Source organism: Glandiceps talaboti, chromosome 15 (genome assembly GCF_964340395.1).
Source record: "Glandiceps talaboti chromosome 15, keGlaTala1.1, whole genome shotgun sequence".
NCBI lineage: Eukaryota > Metazoa > Hemichordata > Enteropneusta > Spengelidae > Glandiceps > Glandiceps talaboti.
In genome coordinates this window covers 4,969,381-4,994,899 of record NC_135563.1, presented here as the reverse complement: position 1 = coordinate 4,994,899, position 25,519 = coordinate 4,969,381, and the positions used below count along the sequence as shown (strand labels likewise).

Below are 25,519 nucleotides of genomic sequence, written 5' to 3'. Positions count from 1 at the left end.
TACAGTGACCATACCTACACTTACAGTTCATAAACTATTCCATTGCAGTGACCATACCTACAATTACAAATGATAAACTATTTTATTACAGTGACCTTACCTATAATTACAAACCATAAACTATGTGATTGCAGTAACCATACCTGTAATTACAAACCATAAACTATGTCATTACAGTGACCATACCTACAGTTACAAACCATAAACTATGTCATTGCAGTGACCATACCTACAATTACAAATCATAAACTATGTCATTACAGTGACCATACATACGATTACAAACCATAAACTATGTCATTACAGTGACCATACCTACAATTACAAACCATAAACTATGTCATTGCAGTGACCATACATACGATTACAAACCATAAACTATGTCATTACAGTAACCATACCTACAATTACAAACCATAAACTATGTCATTGCAGCGACCATACCTACAATTACAAACTATAAACTATGTCATTGCAGTGACCATACCTACACTTACAAACCATAAACTATGTCATTACAGTGATCATACCTACAATTACAAACCATAAACTATGTCATTGCAGTAAGCATATCTACACTTACAAACCATAAACTATGTCATTGCAGTGACCATACCTACGATTACAAACCATAAACTATGTCATTGCAGTGACCATACCTACACTTACAAACCATAAACTATGCCATTGCAGTGACCATACCTACAATTACAAATCATAAACTATGTCATTAGGGTGACCATACCTACGATTACAAATCATAAACTATGTCATTGCAGTGACCATACCTACAGTTACAAATCATAAACTATGTCATTACAGTAACCATACCTACACTTACAAACCATAAACTATTCCACTGCAGTGACCATACCTACACTTACAAACCATAAACTATGCCATTGCAGTGACCATACCTACAATTACAAACCATAAACTATGTCATTGCAGTGACCATACGTACAGTTACAAACCATAAACTATGTCATTGCAGTGACCATACCTACGATTACAAACCATAAACTATCTCATTGCAGTGACCATACCTACACTTACAAACCATAAACTATCTCATTGCAGTGACCATACCTACAGTTACAAACCATAAACTATGTCATTCCAGTGACCATACCTACGATTACAAACCATAAACTATGTCATTGCAGTGACCATACCTACACTTACAAACCATAAACAATGTCATTGCAGTGACCATACCTACAATTACAAACCATAAACTATGTCATTGCAGTGACCATACGTACGATTACAAATCATAAACTATGTCATTACAGTGACCATACCTACGATTACAAACCATAAACTATGTCATTGCAGTGACCATACGTACGATTACAAATCATAAACTATGTCATTACAGTGACCATACCTATAATTACAAACCATAAACTATGTCATTGCAGTGACCATACGTACAATTACAAACCATAAACTATGTCATTGCAGTGACCATACGTACGATTACAAATCATAAACTATGTCATTGCAGTGACCATACGTACGATTACAAACCATAAACTATGTCATTACAGTGACCATACCTACACTTACAAACCATAAACTATGTCATTGCAGTGACCATACCTACACTTACAAATCATAAACTATGTCATTGCAGTGACCATACCTACACTTACAAACCATAAACTATGTCATTGCAGTGACCATACCTACGATTACAAACCATAAACTATGTCATTACAGTGACTATACCTACGATTACAAACCATAAACTATGTCATTGCAGTGACCATACCTACACTTACAAACCATAAACTATGTCATTTCAGTGACCATACCTGTATTTACAAACCGTAAACTATTTTATTGCAGTGACCATACCTACACTTACAAACCATAAACTATGTCATTGCAGTGACCATAACTACAATTACAAACCATAAACTATGTCATTGCAGTCACCATACCTACAATTACAAACCATAAACATGTCATTGCAGTGAGCATACCTACACTTACAAACCATAAACTATGTCATTGCAGTGACCATACCTACAATTAGAAATTATAAACTATGTCATTGCAGTGACCATACCTACATTTACAAACCATAAACTATGTCATTGCAGTGACTATACCTACGATTACAAACCATAAACTATGTCATTGCAGTGACCATACGTACGATTACAAACCATTAACTATTTCATTGCAGTGACCATACCTACAGTTACAAACCATAAACTATGTCATTGCAGTGACCATACCTACACTTACAAACCATAAACTATGTCATTGCAGTGACCATAACTACAATTACAAACCATAAACTATGTCATTGCAGTCACCATACCTACAATTAGAAACCATAAACATGTCATTGCAGTGAGCATACCTACACTTACAAACCATAAACTATGTCATTGCAGTGACCATACCTACAATTACAAATTATAAACTATGTCATTGCAGTGACCATACCTACACTTACAAACCATAAACTATGTCATTGCAGTGACTATACCTACGATTACAAACCATAAACTATGTCATTGCAGTGACCATACGTACGATTACAAATCATTAACTATTTCATTGCAGTGACCATACCTACAGTTACAAACCATAAACTATGTCATTGCAGTGACCATACCTACACTTACAAATTATAAACTATGTCATTGCAGTGACCATACCTACACTTACAAATTATAAACTATGTCATTGCAGTGACCATACCTACAGTTACAAACCATAAACTATTTCATGGCAGTGACCATACCTAAGATTACAAACCATAAACTATTTCATGGCAGTGACCATACCTACAATTACAAATTATAAACTATGTCATTGCAGTGACCATACCTACACTTACAAACCATAAACTATGTCATTGCAGTGACTATACCTACAATTACAAACCATAAACTATGTCATTGCAGTGACCATACCTACACTTACAAACCATAAACTATGTCATTGCAGTGACCATACCTACGATTACAAACCATACACTATGTCATTACAGTGACCATGCATACGTTTACAAACCATAAAAATGTCATTTCAGTGACCATTACCTACAGTTACAAACCATAAACTATTTCATGGCAGTGACCATATGTACGATTACAAATCATAAACTATGTCATTGCAGTGACCATACCTACACTTACAAACCATAAACTATTCCATTGCAGTGACCATACGTACGATTACAAACCATACACTATGTCATTGCAGTGACCATACCTACAGTTACAAACCATAAACTATTTCATGGCAGTGACCATACGTACGATTACAAATCATAAACTATGTCATTGCAGTGACCATACGTACGATTACAAATCATAAACTATGTCATTCCAGTGACCATACCTACGATTACAAATCATAAACTATGTCATTGCAGTGACCATACCTACACTTACAAACCATAAACTATTTCATTGCAGTGACCATACCTACAATTACAAACCATAAACTATGTCATTGCAGTGACCATACCTACAATTACAAACCATAAACTATGTCATTACAGTGACCATACCTACACTTACAAACCATAAACTATGTCATTTCAGTGACCATACCTGTATTTACAAACCGTAAACTATTTTATTGCAGTGACCATACCTACACTTACAAACCATAAACTATGTCATTGCAGTGACCATAACTACAATTACAAACCATAAACTATGTCATTGCAGTCACCATACCTACAATTACAAACCATAAACATGTCATTGCAGTGAGCATACCTACACTTACAAACCATAAACTATGTCATTGCAGTGACCATACCTACAATTACAAATTATAAACTATGTCATTGCAGTGACCATACCTACATTTACAAACCATAAACTATGTCATTGCAGTGACTATACCTACGATTACAAACCATAAACTATGTCATTGCAGTGACCATACGTACGATTACAAACCATTAACTATTTCATTGCAGTGACCATACCTACAGTTACAAACCATAAACTATGTCATTGCAGTGACCATACCTACACTTACAAACCATAAACTATGTCATTGCAGTGACCATAACTACAATTACAAACCATAAACTATGTCATTGCAGTCACCATACCTACAATTACAAACCATAAACATGTCATTGCAGTGAGCATACCTACACTTACAAACCATAAACTATGTCATTGCAGTGACCATACCTACAATTACAAATTATAAACTATGTCATTGCAGTGACCATACGTACGATTACAAACCATTAACTATTTCATTGCAGTGACCATACCTACAGTTACAAACCATAAACTATGTCATTGCAGTGACCATACCTACACTTACAAATTATAAACTATGTCATTGCAGTGACCATACCTACACTTACAAATTATAAACTATGTCATTGCAGTGACCATACCTACAGTTACAAACCATAAACTATTTCATGGCAGTGACCATACCTAAGATTACAAACCATAAACTATTTCATGGCAGTGACCATACCTACGATTACAAATCATAAACTATGTCATTACAGTGACCATGCATACGATTACAAATCATAAACTATGTCATGGCAGTGATGACCATACGTACGATTACAAATCATAAACTATGTCATGGCAGTGAGCATACGTACACTTACAAATGATAAACTATGTCATTGCAGTGACCATACCTACACTTACAAATGATAAACTATGTCATTGCAGTGACCATACGTACGATTACAAACCATTAACTATTTCATTGCAGTGACCATACCTACAGTTACAAACCATAAACTATGTCATTGCAGTGACCATACCTACACTTACAAATTATAAACTATGTCATTGCAGTGACCATACCTACACTTACAAATTATAAACTATGTCATTGCAGTGACCATACCTACAGTTACAAACCATAAACTATTTCATGGCAGTGACCATACCTAAGATTACAAACCATAAACTATTTCATGGCAGTGACCATACCTACGATTACAAATCATAAACTATGTCATTACAGTGACCATGCATACGATTACAAATCATAAACTATGTCATGGCAGTGATGACCATACGTACGATTACAAATCATAAACTATGTCATGGCAGTGAGCATACGTACACTTACAAATGATAAACTATGTCATTGCAGTGACCATACCTACACTTACAAATGATAAACTATGTCATTGCAGTGACCATACCTACAGTTACAAACCATAAACTATTTCATGGCAGTGACCATACCTACAATTACAAACCATAAACTATGTCATTGCAGTAACCATACCTACACTTACAGTTCATAAACTATTCCACTGCAGTGACCATACCTACAATTACAAATGATAAACTATGTTATTACAGTGACCATACCTACACTTACAGTTCATAAACTATTCCATTGCAGTGACCATACCTACAATTACAAATGATAAACTATTTTATTACAGTGACCATACCTACACTTACAGTTCATAAACTATTCCATTGCAGTGACCATACCTACACTTACAAACCATAAACTATGTCATTGCAGTGACCATACCTACAATTACAAACCGTAAACTATTTCATGGCAGTGAGCATACGTAGGATTACAAATGATAAACTATTTTATTACAGTGACCATACCTACACTTACAAACCATAAACTATGTCATTGCGTTAAGCATACCTACGATTACAAACCATAAACTATGTCATTGCAGTGACCATACCTACAATTACAAACCATAAACTATGTCATGGCAGTGACCATACCTACAATTACAAACCATAAACTATGTCATGGCAGTGACCATACCTACAATTACAAATGATAAGCTATTTTATTGCAGTGACCATACCTACTCTTACAGTTCATAAACTATTCCATTGCAGTGACCATACCTACACTTACAAATTATAAACTATGTCATTGCAGTGACCATACCTACACTTACAAACCATAAACTATGTCATTGCAGTGACCATACCTACGATTACAAACCATAAACTATGTCATTGCAGTGACCATACCTACAATTACAAACCATAAACTATGTCATTGCAGTGACCATACCTACACTTACAAACCATAAACTATGTCATTGCAGTGACCATACCTACACTTACAAACCATAAACTATGTCATTGCAGTGACCATACCTACACTTAAAAATCATAAACTATTCCACTGCAGTGACCATACCTACAATTACAAATGATAAACTATTTTATTACAGTGACCATACCTACACTTACAGTTCATAAACTATTCCATTGCAGTGACCATACCTACAATTACAAATGATAAACTATTTTATTACAGTGACCTTACCTATAATTACAAACCATAAACTATGTGATTGCAGTAACCATACCTGTAATTACAAACCATAAACTATGTCATTACAGTGACCATACCTACAGTTACAAACCATAAACTATGTCATTGCAGTGACCATACCTACAATTACAAATCATAAACTATGTCATTACAGTGACCATACATACGATTACAAACCATAAACTATGTCATTACAGTAACCATACCTACAATTACAAACCATAAACTATGTCATTGCAGCGACCATACCTACAATTACAAACATCCATTTTAAAATCATTTGCCAGATTTAGTATTCTGGGTTTGTGATAGCCATGCACGTATATTAGTGTGGAATTTGTTTACTATGCTTCAACTTGGGACTAGCAATTACTGGTTACATATGCAGAAACACGGCCCATTTTCAAGGGTACTACAGGAAATGTCCCCTGCAGTATATTTCTTGACTTGGGCCGGTCGTGTAGCGTATAGGCATTGAAAAGAGTGGTTCATTTTGGGCCGCATATGATCGGCCTCGCCAATATCTGAGTTTTCAGTTTCACTATAGTCAGTCATATTCAGGGTTGTCATACCCATCATCAACGCCGTCTGATAAATCTCGACAGTCGGATGTCAACAAGGGATTTTGACTCCCCTCTTCATTGTCAAATAACTCACAGTTGTCTTCATTTCCTCCGTTATGTTATAACATGAATAAATATGATGCTCGCCATCTCCTTCCTGTCGATCATGTCATTAGTCTACCAAACTCGCTTGAAACGGTATCGGTATTGTCTGTGTACGTGTTCGTGTGTTGTTGATGTCGAGGGACATCACCCGGAAGTGATGGGAGTCCATCGTTTGTGGGCCAATGATCGCAAAGTTGTCCTCAGAACTGGAATGGCCACTTTTCGCTTCCATCTCTCATAGATTGCCATTTTGCTTCAACTTTTGGAGATTACAAGTATACTGCTCTGTTTTGAGTCGACACGTAACGTGAACGTACGGTGTAAACAAACCCCTCGATCGTCGATCGCTGGCTAAGGTTATATCCACAATATGGCGTCACAGGCTCTTTCAAAGCTCGTGGAAAAACTGCTAGGAACAAACATTTTGTTTATGGCTAATAACAGCGCAAACATGGATAATATGAAAGAAACAAAATAATAAACAAAAATATATTTTTTCAAAATTGAATCAACGACTGTTGTAAAGTTTACAACGCATTGAAGTTTTGAAATTATTGTGAACGAGGCTATGACGTATCAGCCAATCAAATCAACGCGCGCAATCTCCCCAGTACTTCAAATGTGAAACGGAAGATGGCGGCCATGATTCACAAAGGCAAAGAAAATCGTTTTCGACAACTGATCATGAGAAGAGGTATACATCAAGACCTACTCATTTTGGTGATGAAGGTATGTTAATTTAACTGACGCTTTCAGAGCACATTATAGGCTCTGGTATTTTTTTTAAACGATAGAATCCAGGTCGTCTATGTGTAGACGTTATATCTTATTTATATTATAGTACTTGTGGCCGTACGATCGGAGCCTTTTCAGACATAGACCTAGACCTCGGTCCACGGTTGCATACATAGACTTCTACAACTGTTTGAAACTTCCGAAAGTTGTTTTTAAAGTACATCTGATATACATGTAATATTCAAGTTGGAGTGTCCACTTTGTCGATTGAAAGTAGGAAAGAATGCACTGCTTGCCTGGTGCCGTGTGTAAACTGGAATTAGATTACACCCCCCCCCCATGATTTATCGTGTAAAAAATATTAGTTTCTCGTCGAAAGAGTTCCTATGTACCGCACTGAGTCTTGTTAGAAAACAGTGGCAAATTAATTTATTCAATTAAGATATGGAATGGAACAATGTTGGAGTGTTTTGTAGAAACCAGTGTGTCATAAATCATTTAGTAGTAGTACTAGTACACCCCATGGTCACAGCCACATTTACACAGTGCTCTGTCATGTACATGCAGAACACTTTTCACCAACTTGATGTATGTCATTGAGGTCTGTCCGTATGTATGTATGTATGTGTGTGTGTGTGTGTGTGTGTGTGTGTGTGTGTATACGTACATGTATGTATGTATTTATTTAATAAGGGTATGGACTTTCATTTTAATCAAAGATTGTCATGTTTAAAATGCTTCATATTGATGTATTTGTGTATTCATTACGTTATAGTGCAAATTATAGAACACAACACCTATTTAGTTGTAAGGAGAGAGTAAGAATATGGAACTCTTGTTGAGGCATTGTGGCCATCAGACAAGCAATATTAATTATCCTTGTCTTATTCTAAGTAGAAATGTTAAGTGTTAAGTGAGACAATGTGGGAAGACTGCGAGTTCATTATTTTTTATAAAGTTTTTATAAATCTGTTCCTTAATTATGGCTGCTCAGCCTCTGATGTACTTTTGGGAAGTCTGATAAAATGTATTCACCTAGGGTGTACCACTGTTAACACACTACAAGAATATACATTTTGTAGATTCTATTTACCAGTTGATAATTTTTGTTTTGCCAAAATTAGTGTTACTTACATGCATGTTTTTATTTGTTGCATCTTAGAGTAGAAACTCAAGATGACTTTAGAAAAAGCAGTGTCAACATAAAAGTACAAAAAACAGAAGGTGGACAAAGAAAGCAAACTCCAGCAGGACAAAAAATGGAACACATGCAGCACAGCAAAGCAATAAAGCAAAGACTGACAAAGATAGAGAAATTGCTGAAGAGAAGCAAGCCAAACGCCTAGCAAAGTTGTATGGCAACTTTAAAAAGGATGAAGGAACAGGCCTACTTTCAAAGGTACTAGTAACTTTTTTAATCTGTTAGTGTATAAAAACAAAACAGAGCAATATAATTGCCCAAGAGGAGCAAATAGTAAAAAGACACAAGACAGTTGGCATTTCTATAGGGACAAACAATAGATTCTTTGTTTGTAGCATGTAACTGTTTATTAGAAACAAAAGATAAAATGAACTGTGTACCTCTCCCTTCACATTCATAACAAACATTTCTTTTGTTAATTGACTGCTCTTGGTTCTGTCTTTGCAGTGACTTTCAGGAACCAATGGATATTGATTGATCTGATTCTGATCCTGATTCTGCCAAACTGATGATGTAAACTGCCAAAGTGATGATGTAAACTGCCGAAGTGATGATGCTAATGATGAACACAATGGCTTTAGCTTATATAATGACTGAAAGTGAAATAATGTCAGACTCTGAAACTCCAGCAACTGTTGAAAGCCAAACTCAAATTGCTAGAGCTCTTTCACATGTATGATGTAGGTAATTCTTTAGATTTGATTTGAAGAACCCCATCATTAAGGGACATATATTTTTTGTCTTCTAATCAATGGATGAATACAGGTACTATTGTTAAACTCAGGTATGTCGGTACTGTCATTTCACTACAGACATGTCTCAAGCCTTTTAGTTATTTTGGAAAAAAGCAATAAAGTTGCTTCTTGTTTTCATTTAATTCTTCTTCTGCATGATTTACTGGTTGCAAAAGTATGTGCCCGTGTGTGTAGTATGTACATACATACATATATGTGTATCCCCTAAAACATGTAAGTGAACAAACTTTGTGAGTTTGTGAAACTGACATTTTTTAAATATGTTTCAGTGGGAACAAGCATTCAAATCAAATATGGTCAGTCCTGATATACATTTGTATGTCAAATATATTTCCCCAACGTGTATAAGCATGTTTTAAGTGTCAAAATTAATATGGTTTAAAACATGTTTAAAACTAGTTTCAAATGAGTTGACTAAGGACTTCTGACAAGTTTAAAACATGAATGAAACACTCAAAACTGATCAGACTTGTTTTGAATTAGTATAGAACACTTTTTAAACTAGTGGATTTTTAGTAAGGAATTCCCCTTTTGCAGTGTGCCAATGATACCTGTCAGAAGTCTGCTTATAGTCTTTCAGCAGTTTGTCACAATGCTGTCAGAAGGCTGTTGTTAGTCTGTCAGGTCTGTTAGTGGTCTTTCAGATGTCTGACGATAGTCTTACATAAGTCTGTTATAAAGCAGTTGAATGTCTGTCAGGTATTTACCTGAGCTGTTGAGAGCTGTTCTCTGCAGCTCAAATCTAATTATGTATGCACAAAAATCAGCCTTCCGGCAGCTAACTGTCAGAAGTCTTTTTGAGAGCTGCTGCAGCTCAAAAACAGCTGTCTCATTTCGGTAAGGGTACCTACACTTACAAACCATAAACTATGCCATTGCAGTGACCATACCTACAATTACAAATCATAAACTATGTCATTACAGTGACCATACCTACGATTACAAATCATAAACTATGTCATTGCAGTGACCATACCTACAGTTACAAATCATAAACTATGTCATTACAGTAACCATACCTACACTTACAAACCATAAACTATTCCACTGCAGTGACCATACCTACACTTACAAACCATAAACTATGCCATTGCAGTGACCATACCTACAATTACAAACCATAAACTATGTCATTGCAGTGACCATACCTACAGTTACAAACCATAAACTATGTCATTGCAGTGACCATACCTACGATTACAAACCATAAACTATCTCATTGCAGTGACCATACCTACACTTACAAACCATAAACTATCTCATTGCAGTGACCATACCTACAGTTACAAACCATAAACTATGTCATTGCAGTGACCATACCTACGATTACAAACCATAAACTATGTCATTGCAGTGACCATACCTACACTTACAAACCATAAACAATGTCATTGCAGTGACCATACCTACAATTACAAACCATAAACTATGTCATTGCAGTGACCATACGTACGATTACAAATCATAAACTATGTCATTACAGTGACCATACCTACGATTACAAACCATAAACTATGTCATTGCAGTGACCATACGTACGATTACAAATCATAAACTATGTCATTACAGTGACCATACCTATAATTACAAACCATAAACTATGTCATTGCAGTGACCATACGTACAATTACAAACCATAAACTATGTCATTGCAGTGACCATACGTACGATTACAAATCATAAACTATGTCATTGCAGTGACCATACGTACGATTACAAACCATAAACTATGTCATTACAGTGACCATACCTACAGTTACAAACCATAAACTATGTCATTGCAGTGACCATACCTACACTTACAAATCATAAACTATGTCATTGCAGTGACCATACCTACACTTACAAACCATAAACTATGTCATTGCAGTGACCATACCTACGATTACAAACCATAAACTATGTCATTACAGTGACTATACCTACGATTACAAACCATAAACTATTTCATTGCAGTGACCATACCTACACTTACAAACCATAAACTATGTCATTGCAGTGACCATACCTACGATTACAAACCATAAACTATGTCATTACAGTGACCATACCTACACTTACAAACCATAAACTATGTCATTGCAGTGACTATACCTACGATTACAAACCATAAACTATGTCATTGCAGTGACCATACCTACACTTACAAACCATAAACTATGTCATTGCAGTGACCATACCTACGATTACAAACCATAAACTATGTCATTACAGTGACCATGCATACGTTTACAAACCATAAAAATGTCATTGCAGTGACCATACCTACACTTACAAACCATAAACTATGTCATTGCAGTGACTATACCTACGATTACAAACCATAAACTATATCATTGCGGTGACCATACCTACAATTACAAATCATAAAATATTAATACAGTGACAATACCTACAACTACAAATGATAAACTAGTTCATTGCAGTGTCCATATCTACATTTGCATATCATAAATTATGTCACTGCAATGATACTAAATTAGTAATTGATACAAATAATATGCCATGTCATTCAAATAAGTTTTCGTCAAAGACATATCCCAACATTTCTACTTACTACTTCATATTCTGATTATGGCAAATGTGTCCACCATTCAATCGGTCATTGTTATGAAGGTCACAAATCAAACTAATGTGCAAAGGTGAACTATTGTTTTCGACAGTCGTACTAGGTTAGGTTGAAATCAACCCCTTCATCTCAGAGGTGTACATATGCATTATGATGATTTTTGGCTATTTCACCTTGAAGACAGGCCTAGGGTTATTATCACCAAGGCCATGGCCAGTGTTTGTGACATTTGCATCAGGTTTGGTTGAAATCGGTTTAGGGGTGTAAATATGCACTGTGGAGATTTTTTGACATTCGACCTTGAAAATAGAAGTCAAGGTCAGACAGAAAAGCCTCATTAGAAAGATCAAGTTTTGCAACACTTTATGCCTGTTTGACTTTCAAGATGAAGTTCAATGTGAAAGGTCAAGGTATCATCGGAGACATTGTATCCAAAGTGACACCAACAGAAATACGTCTGGTATCAAATGAATTACTTTATGTGATCCAAGCAAATACTTGTTTGTATGGTATTTGGAAAAGAATCCGGTTACGTTCATATACACAAAATATATGTCCGAGTTGAGAACTTTCAATGAACAATCTCATTAGAATGTGCTTAAGAATAGGTTATTATTTGAATATGAAAATTCGCTTAATCAATTACGTCATGTGCATGTTCATCAGTGTCTTGGGGTCATTATCAAAGCGATCATTAAATTTCGATTTATATACAGGTGGCGACGAAAATACAAAGCCATTATGTTACAGTATATTTATTAAAACAACATTTTTTCCGGTATTAACAGTGATAAATAAAAGATTTAAGTGATCTTACCTAGTTTGATTTTCCGATTTTTATTTTTGACGGCATTATACATATTGATGTATTTCCGAGGGACCTAGTATGAAGACATGGTAAAAGTAAAACAAAAAAGACAAACATTATTTTTAAACACATTAAAATATCGAATGAAACATTAATTACTGCAAATAGTTTAGATTTCACTTGTGGCATTACATTCTTAGGGGCACTTTTTAAGCGGAGTGCACAAGGAATTTCCGATTGTTTTGTATTATTCACGAAAATAGTATTCTTTCACAAAATGTATGCTACGTATTCATTTTAATAACGTTATCGCAAACATAAACATCCACATAGTTTGCACTTTTTAAAATCGTATGTAGCAAACAAAAGTTCATCGAATCTGTATACCGGTGGCGCTTGCTAAAATACGTACTATTCGTTAGACTGTAGCCAGGGCAACCACGAAGGGCTGGACAACCTGCGATTTATGTGCACATATTGTTTACAGTTCAGAGGGTGAATTATTTTTATGTCTTATTATTCCAACGAATTTATTGATGATGTAGCACATAACATAACATAATATTCAAAGTGAACATGAGACAATTAAAACATACAAATGTTGAAGCATCAGGAATTCAGATTGAAGCCTGTCACAAAGGTTAATCGTGAGACATTATCTACATCCGGGGTCTACGTACCTGAAGTGGTCCGTGAACACTTTGGAATGCTAGGTACAAGAACAATGGATTATTTCTATCGTGGTTTTGAATATACTCAGCGGCTTTCTCACTAAACACATTCTGGAATTTAAATAAACGTAAAAAAAAATACTTATACGGAAAATTCATCGACGTCTCTCTTCATCAAATGACAATTCTACTCTGTCAGGTGTCACTAACCACCTGCCATTTGATCAGTAGAGGGCCGGAAGAGGAGTCCAGGATAGAACGTGAAACTTTTACCATTCAAAATCACATTAAGTCCAGTGGGAGAGATTGTAATTACTTCCTTTTTAGCATTATAACTTGATACTCCGATATTTCACATTGCGTCATCATTATTTACATGCCTACCGTGTACAGAAGGGGTAACAATCACGTGTGCTATTAATTTTATTTTGACCACCCGTTTCTGGTTTTGATTTAAACGGTAGGTGATATAGATGATTTTTGATTGGCGAAATCTAAATATTTGCATACAGACATACAGATGGTTATATACGAAGTGTTAGATATTGTTAATATGTTTAATAAACTTTTATTGTTGTTTGCTTCGTGGCTATTCATTGCTTATGTCAATATTTGCATATATACCTCTAATGTGGCTACTGTTGCCAACTTTCAGTAACATTGCATTGCTATATGCAACGACTTTGTCTAAAACCTAATTTTTTTAGGTAACTGTAACACCGATTATAAGTACAATTAAAGTATATATTTTGTAGATATCCTGTATACATACAGATGGATACCCCCTCCCCTAAACAAACAAGGACCGATGGCGCATGCAAAGCCATCGATCACAACCACACTACCCCGTAGATTAAACAAGTGGGTGATTGTGGTGTCTGGGTTATGTGGATATAATCACCCTGTAATCAAGATAATATAAACACTGACTGAGGTTGAATGTATCGCCACTTGACTAAAACTGCTACCAGAGACACCACAGTACAGCGAGTGTATTTACATCTACGTCCATAGCTCGTTTGTGTCAATATGTTGCAACAATAGTTTTAGTGCGTGTCTTAGTATGCTGATAGCTTGGTTTCCCTAGTAGTAAGTCCATTTTCAATTGATAGTATAAATGATTAATGCGGACATGTTTATGACGAAACCTTACAAGTATACACTGATTCAATAAAAAATGGTAATTTATCAGTACACAGAGATACTAATAAATAATTCGTAATGTATTCAATAAGAATAATGATAAATCATAATGAAATCATGTAACACTGTAAACCTAGATATTTTTGCAATTGCACTAGAAAATGTTCTGATTTTACAGTCATTAGCTGTTCTCAAACTAATTTTCACTGGGTATATTGTATTCATGGATAAAAACGCATTGTAGTCACTTTTTTTTTTCATTTTTTTTCCCAGCAAAATACGTAAAAATAGGTCTTTAACGAAAATTGCATTGTTTAGAGAAATACTCACAGAAGAATAAAGTCCATCTTTGGAGTTGTCTGGTTTCATGTCCTCATGGAGGTCCAGGTAAGATGAAGGAGCTTTAGAAAAGAAAAACAAAGTATGCCAAATATTTAAGAGAATACAAGTAACTAGGCAAGGTTTGCCAAATAGGAAATCATATTCTATTCTGTTCTGTTCTGTTTTGTTCTGTTCTATTCTATTCTATTCTATTCTATTCTATTCTATTCTATTCTATTCTATTCTATTCTATTCTATTCTATTCTATTCTATTCTATTCTGGTATGGCATAGTATAGTATATTGTAATGTAGTTAGTTTATCTAATCTATTCTTAGACTAGTCTAACATGTTATAGTCGAGTATAATCTAGTCAGTCTAGTATAGTCTAGCCTAGTCTAGATCGGTGTCTCCATCGACTATAAAACGTAATCATTCACAAAACATGACGTGGAATATGATGACCACTAGAGCTGTGACTGACATTTTACAACCTAGCTTGCGCCCCGATATTAAATATATACTGAGAACTATCATTATATTGGTATTGAGGAAAATGAAACTAATATGACGTCAGAGTCAAACTAAAGATTAAACCTGTCACTTTATTACCTAATATAAAATTTACCACAAATTAACAGGTGCATTGTCTTTTTTGTATCAAATTGAACATTTTAGTCAGTATATCTTTTGCTGGTTTGATGACAAAATTACAGTTGCAACCAGTACAAGTTTGAAGATCGGTTTGTCTATGATACTTACGAACACGGTGAGTGTAGTAGTCCTCACCGGCGTTGTAGTAACCATAGAAATGATCAAATCCTCGTCTGTTAGGTGTATATGCCTCCTTACAGAAACCTAGATGCCACCTGTTGTCACACATAATACAAACAATATCACATTTCAACTATGACAATTAGCATCACATCCGTTTGTCTATTTATCTTCCAATCCATCCATCCATCTACCGACCGACCGACCGATTTCTGTCTGTCTGTCTGTCTGTCTGTCTGTCTGTCTGTCTGTCTGTCTGTCTGTCTGTCTGTCTGTCTGTCTGTCTGTCTAGGCATTGTCTAAGAACACAATTGATGTTGGCTTCACTAACATAAACTGGTGAGTAATCTCACTTTTCAACGGTAGCATACACCAGTAAAGACAATACAACAAAAGTCAAGACTTACTTTCCAACCATATATGTCGAATAACCTTGTTCTTTCAATTTTTGTGGCATCAAAGTGAAGTGTAAAGGTACACCGAACGGTTCATTCCTCAGCAGAACGCCGTACTGGGAAAACATACATGTACAACAGTTTCAATCAAAACCGCTCATTTGTTTTTTGATCACAACTCCCAACTACTATTTATGATTGTCTGCATGTTTTTCTTAATATGGAAACTCAAAATAAAAATATAAAACAGAGAAGACCGTACATTTTATGTAAATTCTACGAAAATGACTATCTTCAAATTAAAGTTCATAACCATAACGTATCGTAAGTAACATGAACCTCGAGCGAGTACATCTTCGGTGAATGGAACTGCTTATTAAATGTAGTTCTATGGAACTTTCTTTTTCTTTTCCAATTACAAATTAAATATGGCAGCAGTTATTGTCTATAAAGTTAAAAGTCCTTGGAAAACTTTAATTTCCAAGTGGAAGAGAGGTGTCAATGTCCTTACTAAAATACTTAGTCTAGTATAATGATAACACTATTGGAAGTCATCGCAAGGAGGATTACATCTGAACTGACAAAATAAAGAACGAAGATGTTTACATAGATATTGATATATTTCTAGTATTGCTTTCAAAGGTAGTTTCCAAGTTTACTTCACTTTGGAAGTGTTAGTAAAATTACTTGACGATTGTACGATCTAACACAGTTGGATGCTTATATAGTAGTCTATGCACAGACAACTGTATACAAGGAGTTTTTCGCTTTTATTTGACTAAGTCTTGCTTTCTTTTCAGAGATGTAAGCTTACAAATTTTGTCTTTAAATGAGTCATTGTAAATACCTGCAAATTATAACTATGAAAGAATGCACATGTTCAAAGTAGAATAACTTACTTTTGTTGCAGCCATATCATTCAAACATACACTGGACTAGTACAGTGAGTAGTTCCAGATATGGCAATTACTACAATGTGTGCACACTGATGTTTGCTGCAGATATATAAGTTTTAGTGTAACTTCAACAATGTCTGACAATGTTGTAGCAAGTATAGACAAAGTTGGAAACCAATAATAATAACAATAATAATCTAACAATATCTATGTAAACATTGAACATTCTTCATTTTGTAAAATCAGCTGTAACTGTAAAGTGAAAGAATTCCTGCATATTTCACCATAGAGGGCAGGGCTTAGTTAGATTTACGAAAATTATGTCATATTTTACATAGCACTATTAAAATTCATCATTTTACCAGTACACTGACCAGGGTAAATGAGTGACATTTACAATCCCCACTCCCCAAAAAGACGTTTTGTTATGATTAGAAAAAAACAACAAAACAAAACTAAACAAAACTCGCACGAACAAACAAACAAACAAACAAACAAACGAACGAACAAACAGACAGACAGACAGACAGACAGACAGACAGACATACACTTTGTTGGAAAACTTGACATATATGAACAAATATGTATTCATTTTCGAATCGATACATGTGGGTCCTAGGCTTATATATATCATTGAAATATGACAAAAATGAAACAACGTAGGCCCGCATGACATACATCACTGATTGTGATGCTGGCCACACGTCACTAGCACAGTGTGTGTTGCTGAAATCTGGGACATCTGAAGAAATCCAAGACCTCCGGACTATTTAAAATACGCCTATAAATTGATTCATCACAAACATGTGCTCACACTTCATGATATCGTGTTCCTCTATTTCCAAAGTGACAGAACAATATCTTTTGCAAACACAACATAAAAAGAGCATCCCAAAAAGATTATTAAGTGGCACACTGTCACATTTAACGATATAATTATAAGATCAGCCTGACACGCAGAGATAAGCAGTACATATGTTGGAGCAAGGAGATTAAGTTTATATTGGTAGATTTCAGAGTACCTACCTGTAAACCAGTACGGTAGGGAAAGTATCCTGTCATCAATGATGTTCGTGTTCTATTTATGTTAAAAATTGGAACAACTAAAATTATTGATGTTTTTTATTTATTGTTTAGATCAAGCTCGAGGCCCATATTAAAGGAATACACTAGGAATGAGAATATACAGATACTATCCACGGAAAAAGAGACAGGCTAATACCCAAAAACAATTAATGACAGTAATCAATAAAGAATATCTCTCCCGTGCCTGCACTGGAGAGAATCATGGTACATACATGAATAACCACACTGTACATACACATTGCTACTATCTAATACTCTCTTAACAAAATTATAAACAGTTTTCCGGACAAGTTCACTGGAAGACAAAACTGAATAAGAAACAAACTAATACTTCACCACCTGGACAAATTAAAAAAATTCTAAAACAATGATTATGCTACCAATTAAAATGAGCTGATGCAGTGATGGGTCTGCGAGTTAGTACACATTTATTTTTACAGTCAGCGACGAAGTTTTAAACAATGCGAGTTATTTGGTTATTGGTGATGTGTGTCTCTACAAATAAGATAACTAAATGTGCTCAAATCAGTATAATTCAACCATCCATCAGTTGTTTTTTTAATAATTTGAAAACGTCGCTGTGTGTATGTAGTAAATGAGTTAGTGTAACTACAACATTTTGTAATTACAGTGATAATCAATCAAGCTTACCGACACTTTTAACAGCAGGGCACATTTGAAGTTATCCCAGAGAAACACAAATTACATTATTTGCATGAAATAAATCAAATGTGAGTAGAATGTTTCTATGCGTTGGCGGAACTGTAGCGGCACTATATTTCTACTGTATTGGTGGAACTGTCCTGGTAATGTTCTGATATATATATGTTGGTAAAATGTTTTATTCAATAGACGAGGAAATACGTAGTAACTTACGGACTACATACAGGCAACACGTACGACTGATTGAAGATGACGCCATTGTTTGCCAGGTTATTAAGAGTTGGTGAGATAACATATGGGTTGTTGTACCCGATGTCACTCCATCCTGCAAATAAGACAAAGTCAACAAATGATATTAATAATGATCAACTTCTTTACAACTCTCTCTTTTGGTGTCCCCTTAGGTTCAGTTCATATCCCTGTTCTATTTTTTTTGGACACTGAACCTGTTTTGGTCTTGTCAAATCACACTCAATCAACCATCTGCATTCGCAGATGACAGCCAGTTATACAAAGAAGTTTAATATAATATCGATCAAATTTATCCAACTATCGAAACCATGCAAAACTGTATTACTGGCACCAAGATTCTTGGCAAGAAATGGATGACATCTAATAAACTCTTGTTAAATGATAGTTAAACAGAGGCATTTCTAATATCATCACCGTCCAGACTGTCTGCTAAATCATCTCTCCCTCCCTCTATACATGTTGGAAATTCTGATATTATCTTTGTCTCTATTTTTTTAAAAACCTTGGAGTCACACTTGATTCTAATTCAAACGTGTCTGAGTAAGCACACAATGTTTGCAAAGCTGCCCACATTCAACTCAGGCAGATCAGCTCTATTCGCCACTTCCTCTCCACAAGCTACTGAAATCCTTGTCTCTACGTTCGTTTTATCTCGCTTAGAATATTGTAATTGTTTCCTTTCTGGTTGCCATATTAAGTACTTTATCCTACAACCAACAATATATTCACTAATGATAATTAAAATACCAATAATTGAACATTTTCCATATACCGATAAGAGGTCTTTTTGACCTATTAAGTAGTAAAGCAAAAAGTTGAAGTCGCGAATTATTGGTGGAGCCGATTTTTGGAAGCGGACCCAATAATAAATTGAATATAATTTGGATATATTGCACTATGATATGTGTACTGCTTCACAAATATGTTTACCCACAGGTGATTCCATATTGTTCAGGGTGTACGATATTATGATTATGTCATTATATTTAATAGTTTTTAGTAAAATTTTCCAGTTACAGCGAGTGTAGAATCGAGTAATTAATAGTAGTATAGTATATGAGGCCATTTGGCCACTTTTTCGACATCCCCCCATTTTTTCACCTATTATAAGGCAAAATAAGTCTTAAAACTGTATTTAGATCAATTTTAGAACCAGTTTAAACCAGTTTAAAGCGACATACCTCTTATTTAATCAATTTTAAGGCAAATAAACCTTTATATACATCGTACACTCAATTAAACAAATAAAAACACAGAGTATATACACACAAGCATAGCATAAATTCAAAAATGTCAAACGAACAAAGTCAAAAACCAATCACTTTCGAAGATGACACAATCGAAACAAGTTCACTTAGTTCACTTAGTTCACTTAGTTCACTTTCTCCGCTTGATCCTGCTATAGCTAATCCTATAGAGAATGGTGAGGATTTATTATTAGATATTTTAGATGAAAAAAGAAAGATCCAAGAAATTCCTACAATCAAATGGAGAGAAGTTCCAACAGAAAAACCATTTTTGATTACTCAATGTCATGAGGTCCATTCTTATTACGGTCCTGGATTATGGATTTGTCTTAATAATCAAATAACTCTTAACCAACTTTATTATACTTACGCTCCTAGCAGAATGATAAATGAGATTCTTACAAATAAACTCCCATTAATAGTTGTTTCACGTGGATTAAAAAATTCTATGAGAAATCCAAAGAATTCGTATTATAGTTATACTCTAATGGATTTTGATGAAGTAAAACAAAAATTAATGGAAAAAAAGAAGTTAAATAACAGTTTAAATAATAGTTAAATCATAATTTAATGATCATTCAAAAACCTGTTTTTTTGGTTTATTTAACTTCAGTTTTAAAAAGATTTGATGCCATCGTAAACGCCACCAACTAAATCTCACTATCTCTGGATATTCTGCATTCCATTTATCCCAAAATCGTTTAAAAATTTGATTCTATGAAAATGCTTCCATTTTCAACTCTGGTATTAGTGCAGCTTCCTGATATTCTCCTAAATATAACAGAATTGCTTTTATAATTACACTGAAGTTGAGTGATCGATATCGTGTTGGATCTATATAAACTTCATCAATTGATGAAAATATTATAGTAACAGTTCTTAAAAGATAATAATTTAGTTTATATTTTTTTAAAACTTTTTTAATGTGGTTTTTAGGGTTATAGATGCTTCGACTTTTTTGTTTTCTTTGATCATGTTCAAAGTTTTCATTTAAAGATTCATTTAAAGATTCATATAAAGATTTATCTAAAGGTTTGTTTAATGAATTACAACAGTTAAAACAATGAAACCTTCCATAGATGTTACCACAAATTTTTTTACAAATATCATTACGAGGAATATTGAATTTTCTACATATGTTACAATGTATGATGTTATACCAGTTTTTTTTGTTTATTTTTTTTGTTCATTAAATCACAACAATTAAAACAAAGTGTACTGAAAATGTTAGTACGATCACTGGCTACAGTTGCTACACCATTTCGTTTACATAATTGACATTCCATTATATAGTTAGTTTATTAGTTTATTATATTATATTATATATTTTTTGTTAAATAAACTAATAATATTCCACCACAAGCTAAATAAATGTATTGATATAACTTCATATCATCAGAAGGTTGATAATAATCGTTGAACTGGGGTTCATTTTCAAGACTTGTGAGTGTACTCTGTGTACTCTCTGGATGAAATTCAAGATATAAATTTAAGTTTTGATCAGTCAGAACCAGATTTTGTCTCGCATGAACATCTAATTTTTTTTTGTTTCGCTATAAAATCTAATACTTTTTGTCTATGTTCCAACCATACTTCTCGATCTTTATTGAAATTCTCCAAAGCTAAATCATGTCTCTTTAATTCTTTTTCATGTTCTTCTTTCATATCGTCGCCGCCTGAAGCTGCCTTAGCTACATAACTACCTCCAACAAAGGCAGTTGCATTTAAAATAGCTCCACCAACTATCATCGCAACAGCTGCACCCATTATGTATATATTATATTATATTATATTATAACTATATTAAATTATTTTTTTAATATATTACATTTTTTTTATTATCCTTTATATTTATCCTTTATAAGGATCAACTGGTAACATATTTCTTTGTTCCAACATATCTTTCTCTAATACTGCTCCACTCACAGCTATTGCGAGAGAAGCAAACTTTTTGAATGAAGTACTTGTTTTAGGACTGTCTGGAGCCATCTTTATAGTCTTATCAAGTATAAAACTATTAGTTATTGTCATACCATCATATAGACCATTCACGATTACTTTAGTATAGTCTGTCATTGTGTATTGTGTATATAGTATATAAATATAATATATATAAAAAAAATGTAATAATCATTAATTTATTTTATTCCATTTCAAATAGAGCTTTTAAAATAGCACAAGTCCTACTATTTTACTAATCCCAAATAAAACTCCATTTACAATGTTGTCAATTACGAGAGAACTGTAAGTGCTTTCATATATCTTATAATATTTTTCAATTTCTTTATCGCTCGCTTTTTCAATATATTCGAGAGTGAAATTTTTTCCTAAGAAAGCTTTTGATTGTCCAGCAGCAATGATACAAAGTAATCTTTCTCTGTACTTAACTATTGGAGACACCTGTGGCTCTGATGTTGCTGTTACCGGTGCTGTCGGCTGTAAAATAGTGAGCTCTGACAATGTCTGTTCCATTTTGTTATAGTAACTATATAATAATATAAATAATATATTTATTTTGTAAAAAAAGTAGATGTAACTAACGCAATAAATAACCAACAAATATTGGTAACATCATTGATTAACAGCAATGACATGTTAATGACATATTATACTAACTATATCAGATTAATTATACTAAATCTATACTATATTTATACTATAAGGTTGTCTTAAACGAAATACAAATTTACTATAAGGAGTATATTTTAATTGTTTTATAAATTCATTAATTTCTTCCTTATTTAATTCCATCCCATAGTTTTCAATTATTTCTTTCACATCATTTTTACTCGGTGTGTAATACAGAACAAGCATATCTCGAAATGTCTTAGCGATACTCGTAAATTGTTGCTTAAGTACCCATACGTTAATATTATCATGACGAGCTGAAAATGCTAACTTTGTTAAAATATTGACACGAGATTTGACATCCTTCGTGAAAGCGCAGTCATCTAGTATGATTAGACTTTTTGTATTTTTATAACACTCATACACGAGTTCAATACTTTCATTTATTTTTTCTATGTTAGGAATTATTATAATAATGTCCGAGTCTTTGTAAATACATTTTTTATCGTAAGCTTTATTGTTTATGAACGTCGGACAGATTATGATTATGTAATCGAATACGTTTTTATAATACGTTTGTAATAGTTCCATAATGAACTCTGTTTTACCCGAACATGTCGGTGCACTAATAAGCATATTGAAAGGAGGGTCAAGCCAGATCATTTTAGAGTATTCTATACTATCAATAATGTTAATAATGTTAATAATGTTAATATATAATAGATTTTGATTTAGATTCTTGAATTTTAAGCATGGCATCACTTATAATGAAAATATTTGCAGTTATTTTTTCTTGCGGGTCTGTGGATTCTCTTTGAATTTCCAGTTGAACCCCATCTTTTGTATTCATAACTTTCAGACCACTACCATGATATCTATTATCCTTAAAACTTCTTAAATCAATAAACAAACAATATTTATTTAACAGAAAGTTTTCCTCAGTTATTTCCTCTAGTTTATCACAACAGAACTCAGATGACATGAAATAACGTCTGGTTTCTTCCCAAAATTTTCTAGGAGATAATCCCTGTGCATACACTTTATTTGCGATACCTTCTATCGTTATTGCAACAGAATTAATACTAGGATTAAAGAATAATTCGGTATCTAATTCATTTTGTAGCTGTGGTTTACCGAATAATACAAAAATTCCTTTCAAGCTTCTACGTGGTATATTAATATTCTCGTTAATAATTGTATTTGTACCAGAGAAGTTAATTGTTCTGAAATGTTGAATATGTTCATAAAGAAAACTTTTACCACTGTTATAATAACCCTTAATTTCCATAGCTAACTTTGGATCTCTTATCGTTTCATATTCAAGTTGGATGTTTGTTAAAGTATAATCCCAACGATCCGTGTCTTCACTTACTAGGATTTTATTAACAGGAGCAAGAGTAATCTCCCATTCAATATGACTTCCTAAGCTCGAAGGATATACAGCTCCATGACCATTCATTATAGGATGCAATTTCGCGAGATCGATCGCATATTTTTTACCGTATGCCTTATGAAGTGCACCCTCTCCTAAGAAAGCCCCACCACCAACTCCATCAATATTATCGCTTCTCAATTTTCGGAGATTTTCTGACTGAATTCGATACAGCGTTTTATTTGTTCTATCTGAATACAGATCTTTATACGTTTGTACTAAATTGTAGTTTGTTAAATCCATTAAGATTTCCCCTTCGAATTTTAAAACTAATCGACTGGTGATGTTAGCAGACAGGTTTTGAACAACGAAGTTCTTATTATGACCGTTTAGTTTAAGATCAAAAACAAGATTGAATTTACCCGTTAGAACAACAGTGTCTTCTAATTTTGGACATCTGATATATAAAACTTCACCGGGTTTTGCACGATTTGGATTATACGTTATAACGTGATGAGTTCGTTCTCCTTTACTACCGAGTGCGTTCAATTTTGAGTAATCACCTTGAAGTTCTCTATTGTAAGGCATTTTTTCTATACTATATATTACATTTATACTAAAATACAAAAAAAAAGTATTAGTATATTTAATAGTATTTTATTTTTTCATTTATTTATTTTATTTTTGTTTTGTTTAGTTAAAATCCGTTCATAAAGGTATACCGCTATTGCAGTTGCCAACAGCCATACATGTTTAGCTATAAATCCTACAACTTGTCCCGCTGTTTTTAAAACAAATGACACGATAGCACCAATAATACCTGGCAGTGCCATAGCTGCTTTATTACCTAACCATTTTAATACATCCGCAACACGTTTACTAACTGCTTTGACTGGTCCACCGCTGCTGCTGCTTCCTCTTCCGCTACCGCTACTGCTACTACCAACTGGTGGTGATTTCATACCTAATGCAATGGCTATGGTAGTTATAACTAAACCGAGTGCTGTTGCCAATGAAACTATAGTAACTCCATTACGTTTGAAAAGAATTACCAGTTTATCTTTAATACTAAGGATTGGGTCTTTGAGTACTT

At 33.9% G+C, this 25,519-nt stretch overlaps 1 protein-coding gene across 1 annotated transcript in view; it reads right to left on the bottom strand.

The window, feature by feature from the left end:
* The window catches only part of LOC144446082 (arylsulfatase B-like), a 53,294-nt gene that overhangs the window by 16,048 nt on the left and 11,727 nt on the right, over positions 1-25,519 (bottom strand). Inside the window, exons 2-8 of the mRNA XM_078135776.1 lie at positions 19,201-19,312; positions 18,265-18,316; positions 16,355-16,458; positions 15,936-16,042; positions 15,184-15,254; positions 13,720-13,821; positions 13,049-13,112 (exon numbers count right to left, since the gene is read on the bottom strand). Coding sequence (XP_077991902.1) covers positions 13,049-13,112; positions 13,720-13,821; positions 15,184-15,254; positions 15,936-16,042; positions 16,355-16,458; positions 18,265-18,300 — 484 coding nt within the window. The 5' untranslated portion in view covers positions 18,301-18,316; positions 19,201-19,312. The remainder of the gene's footprint in view (positions 1-13,048; positions 13,113-13,719; positions 13,822-15,183; positions 15,255-15,935; positions 16,043-16,354; positions 16,459-18,264; positions 18,317-19,200; positions 19,313-25,519) is intronic.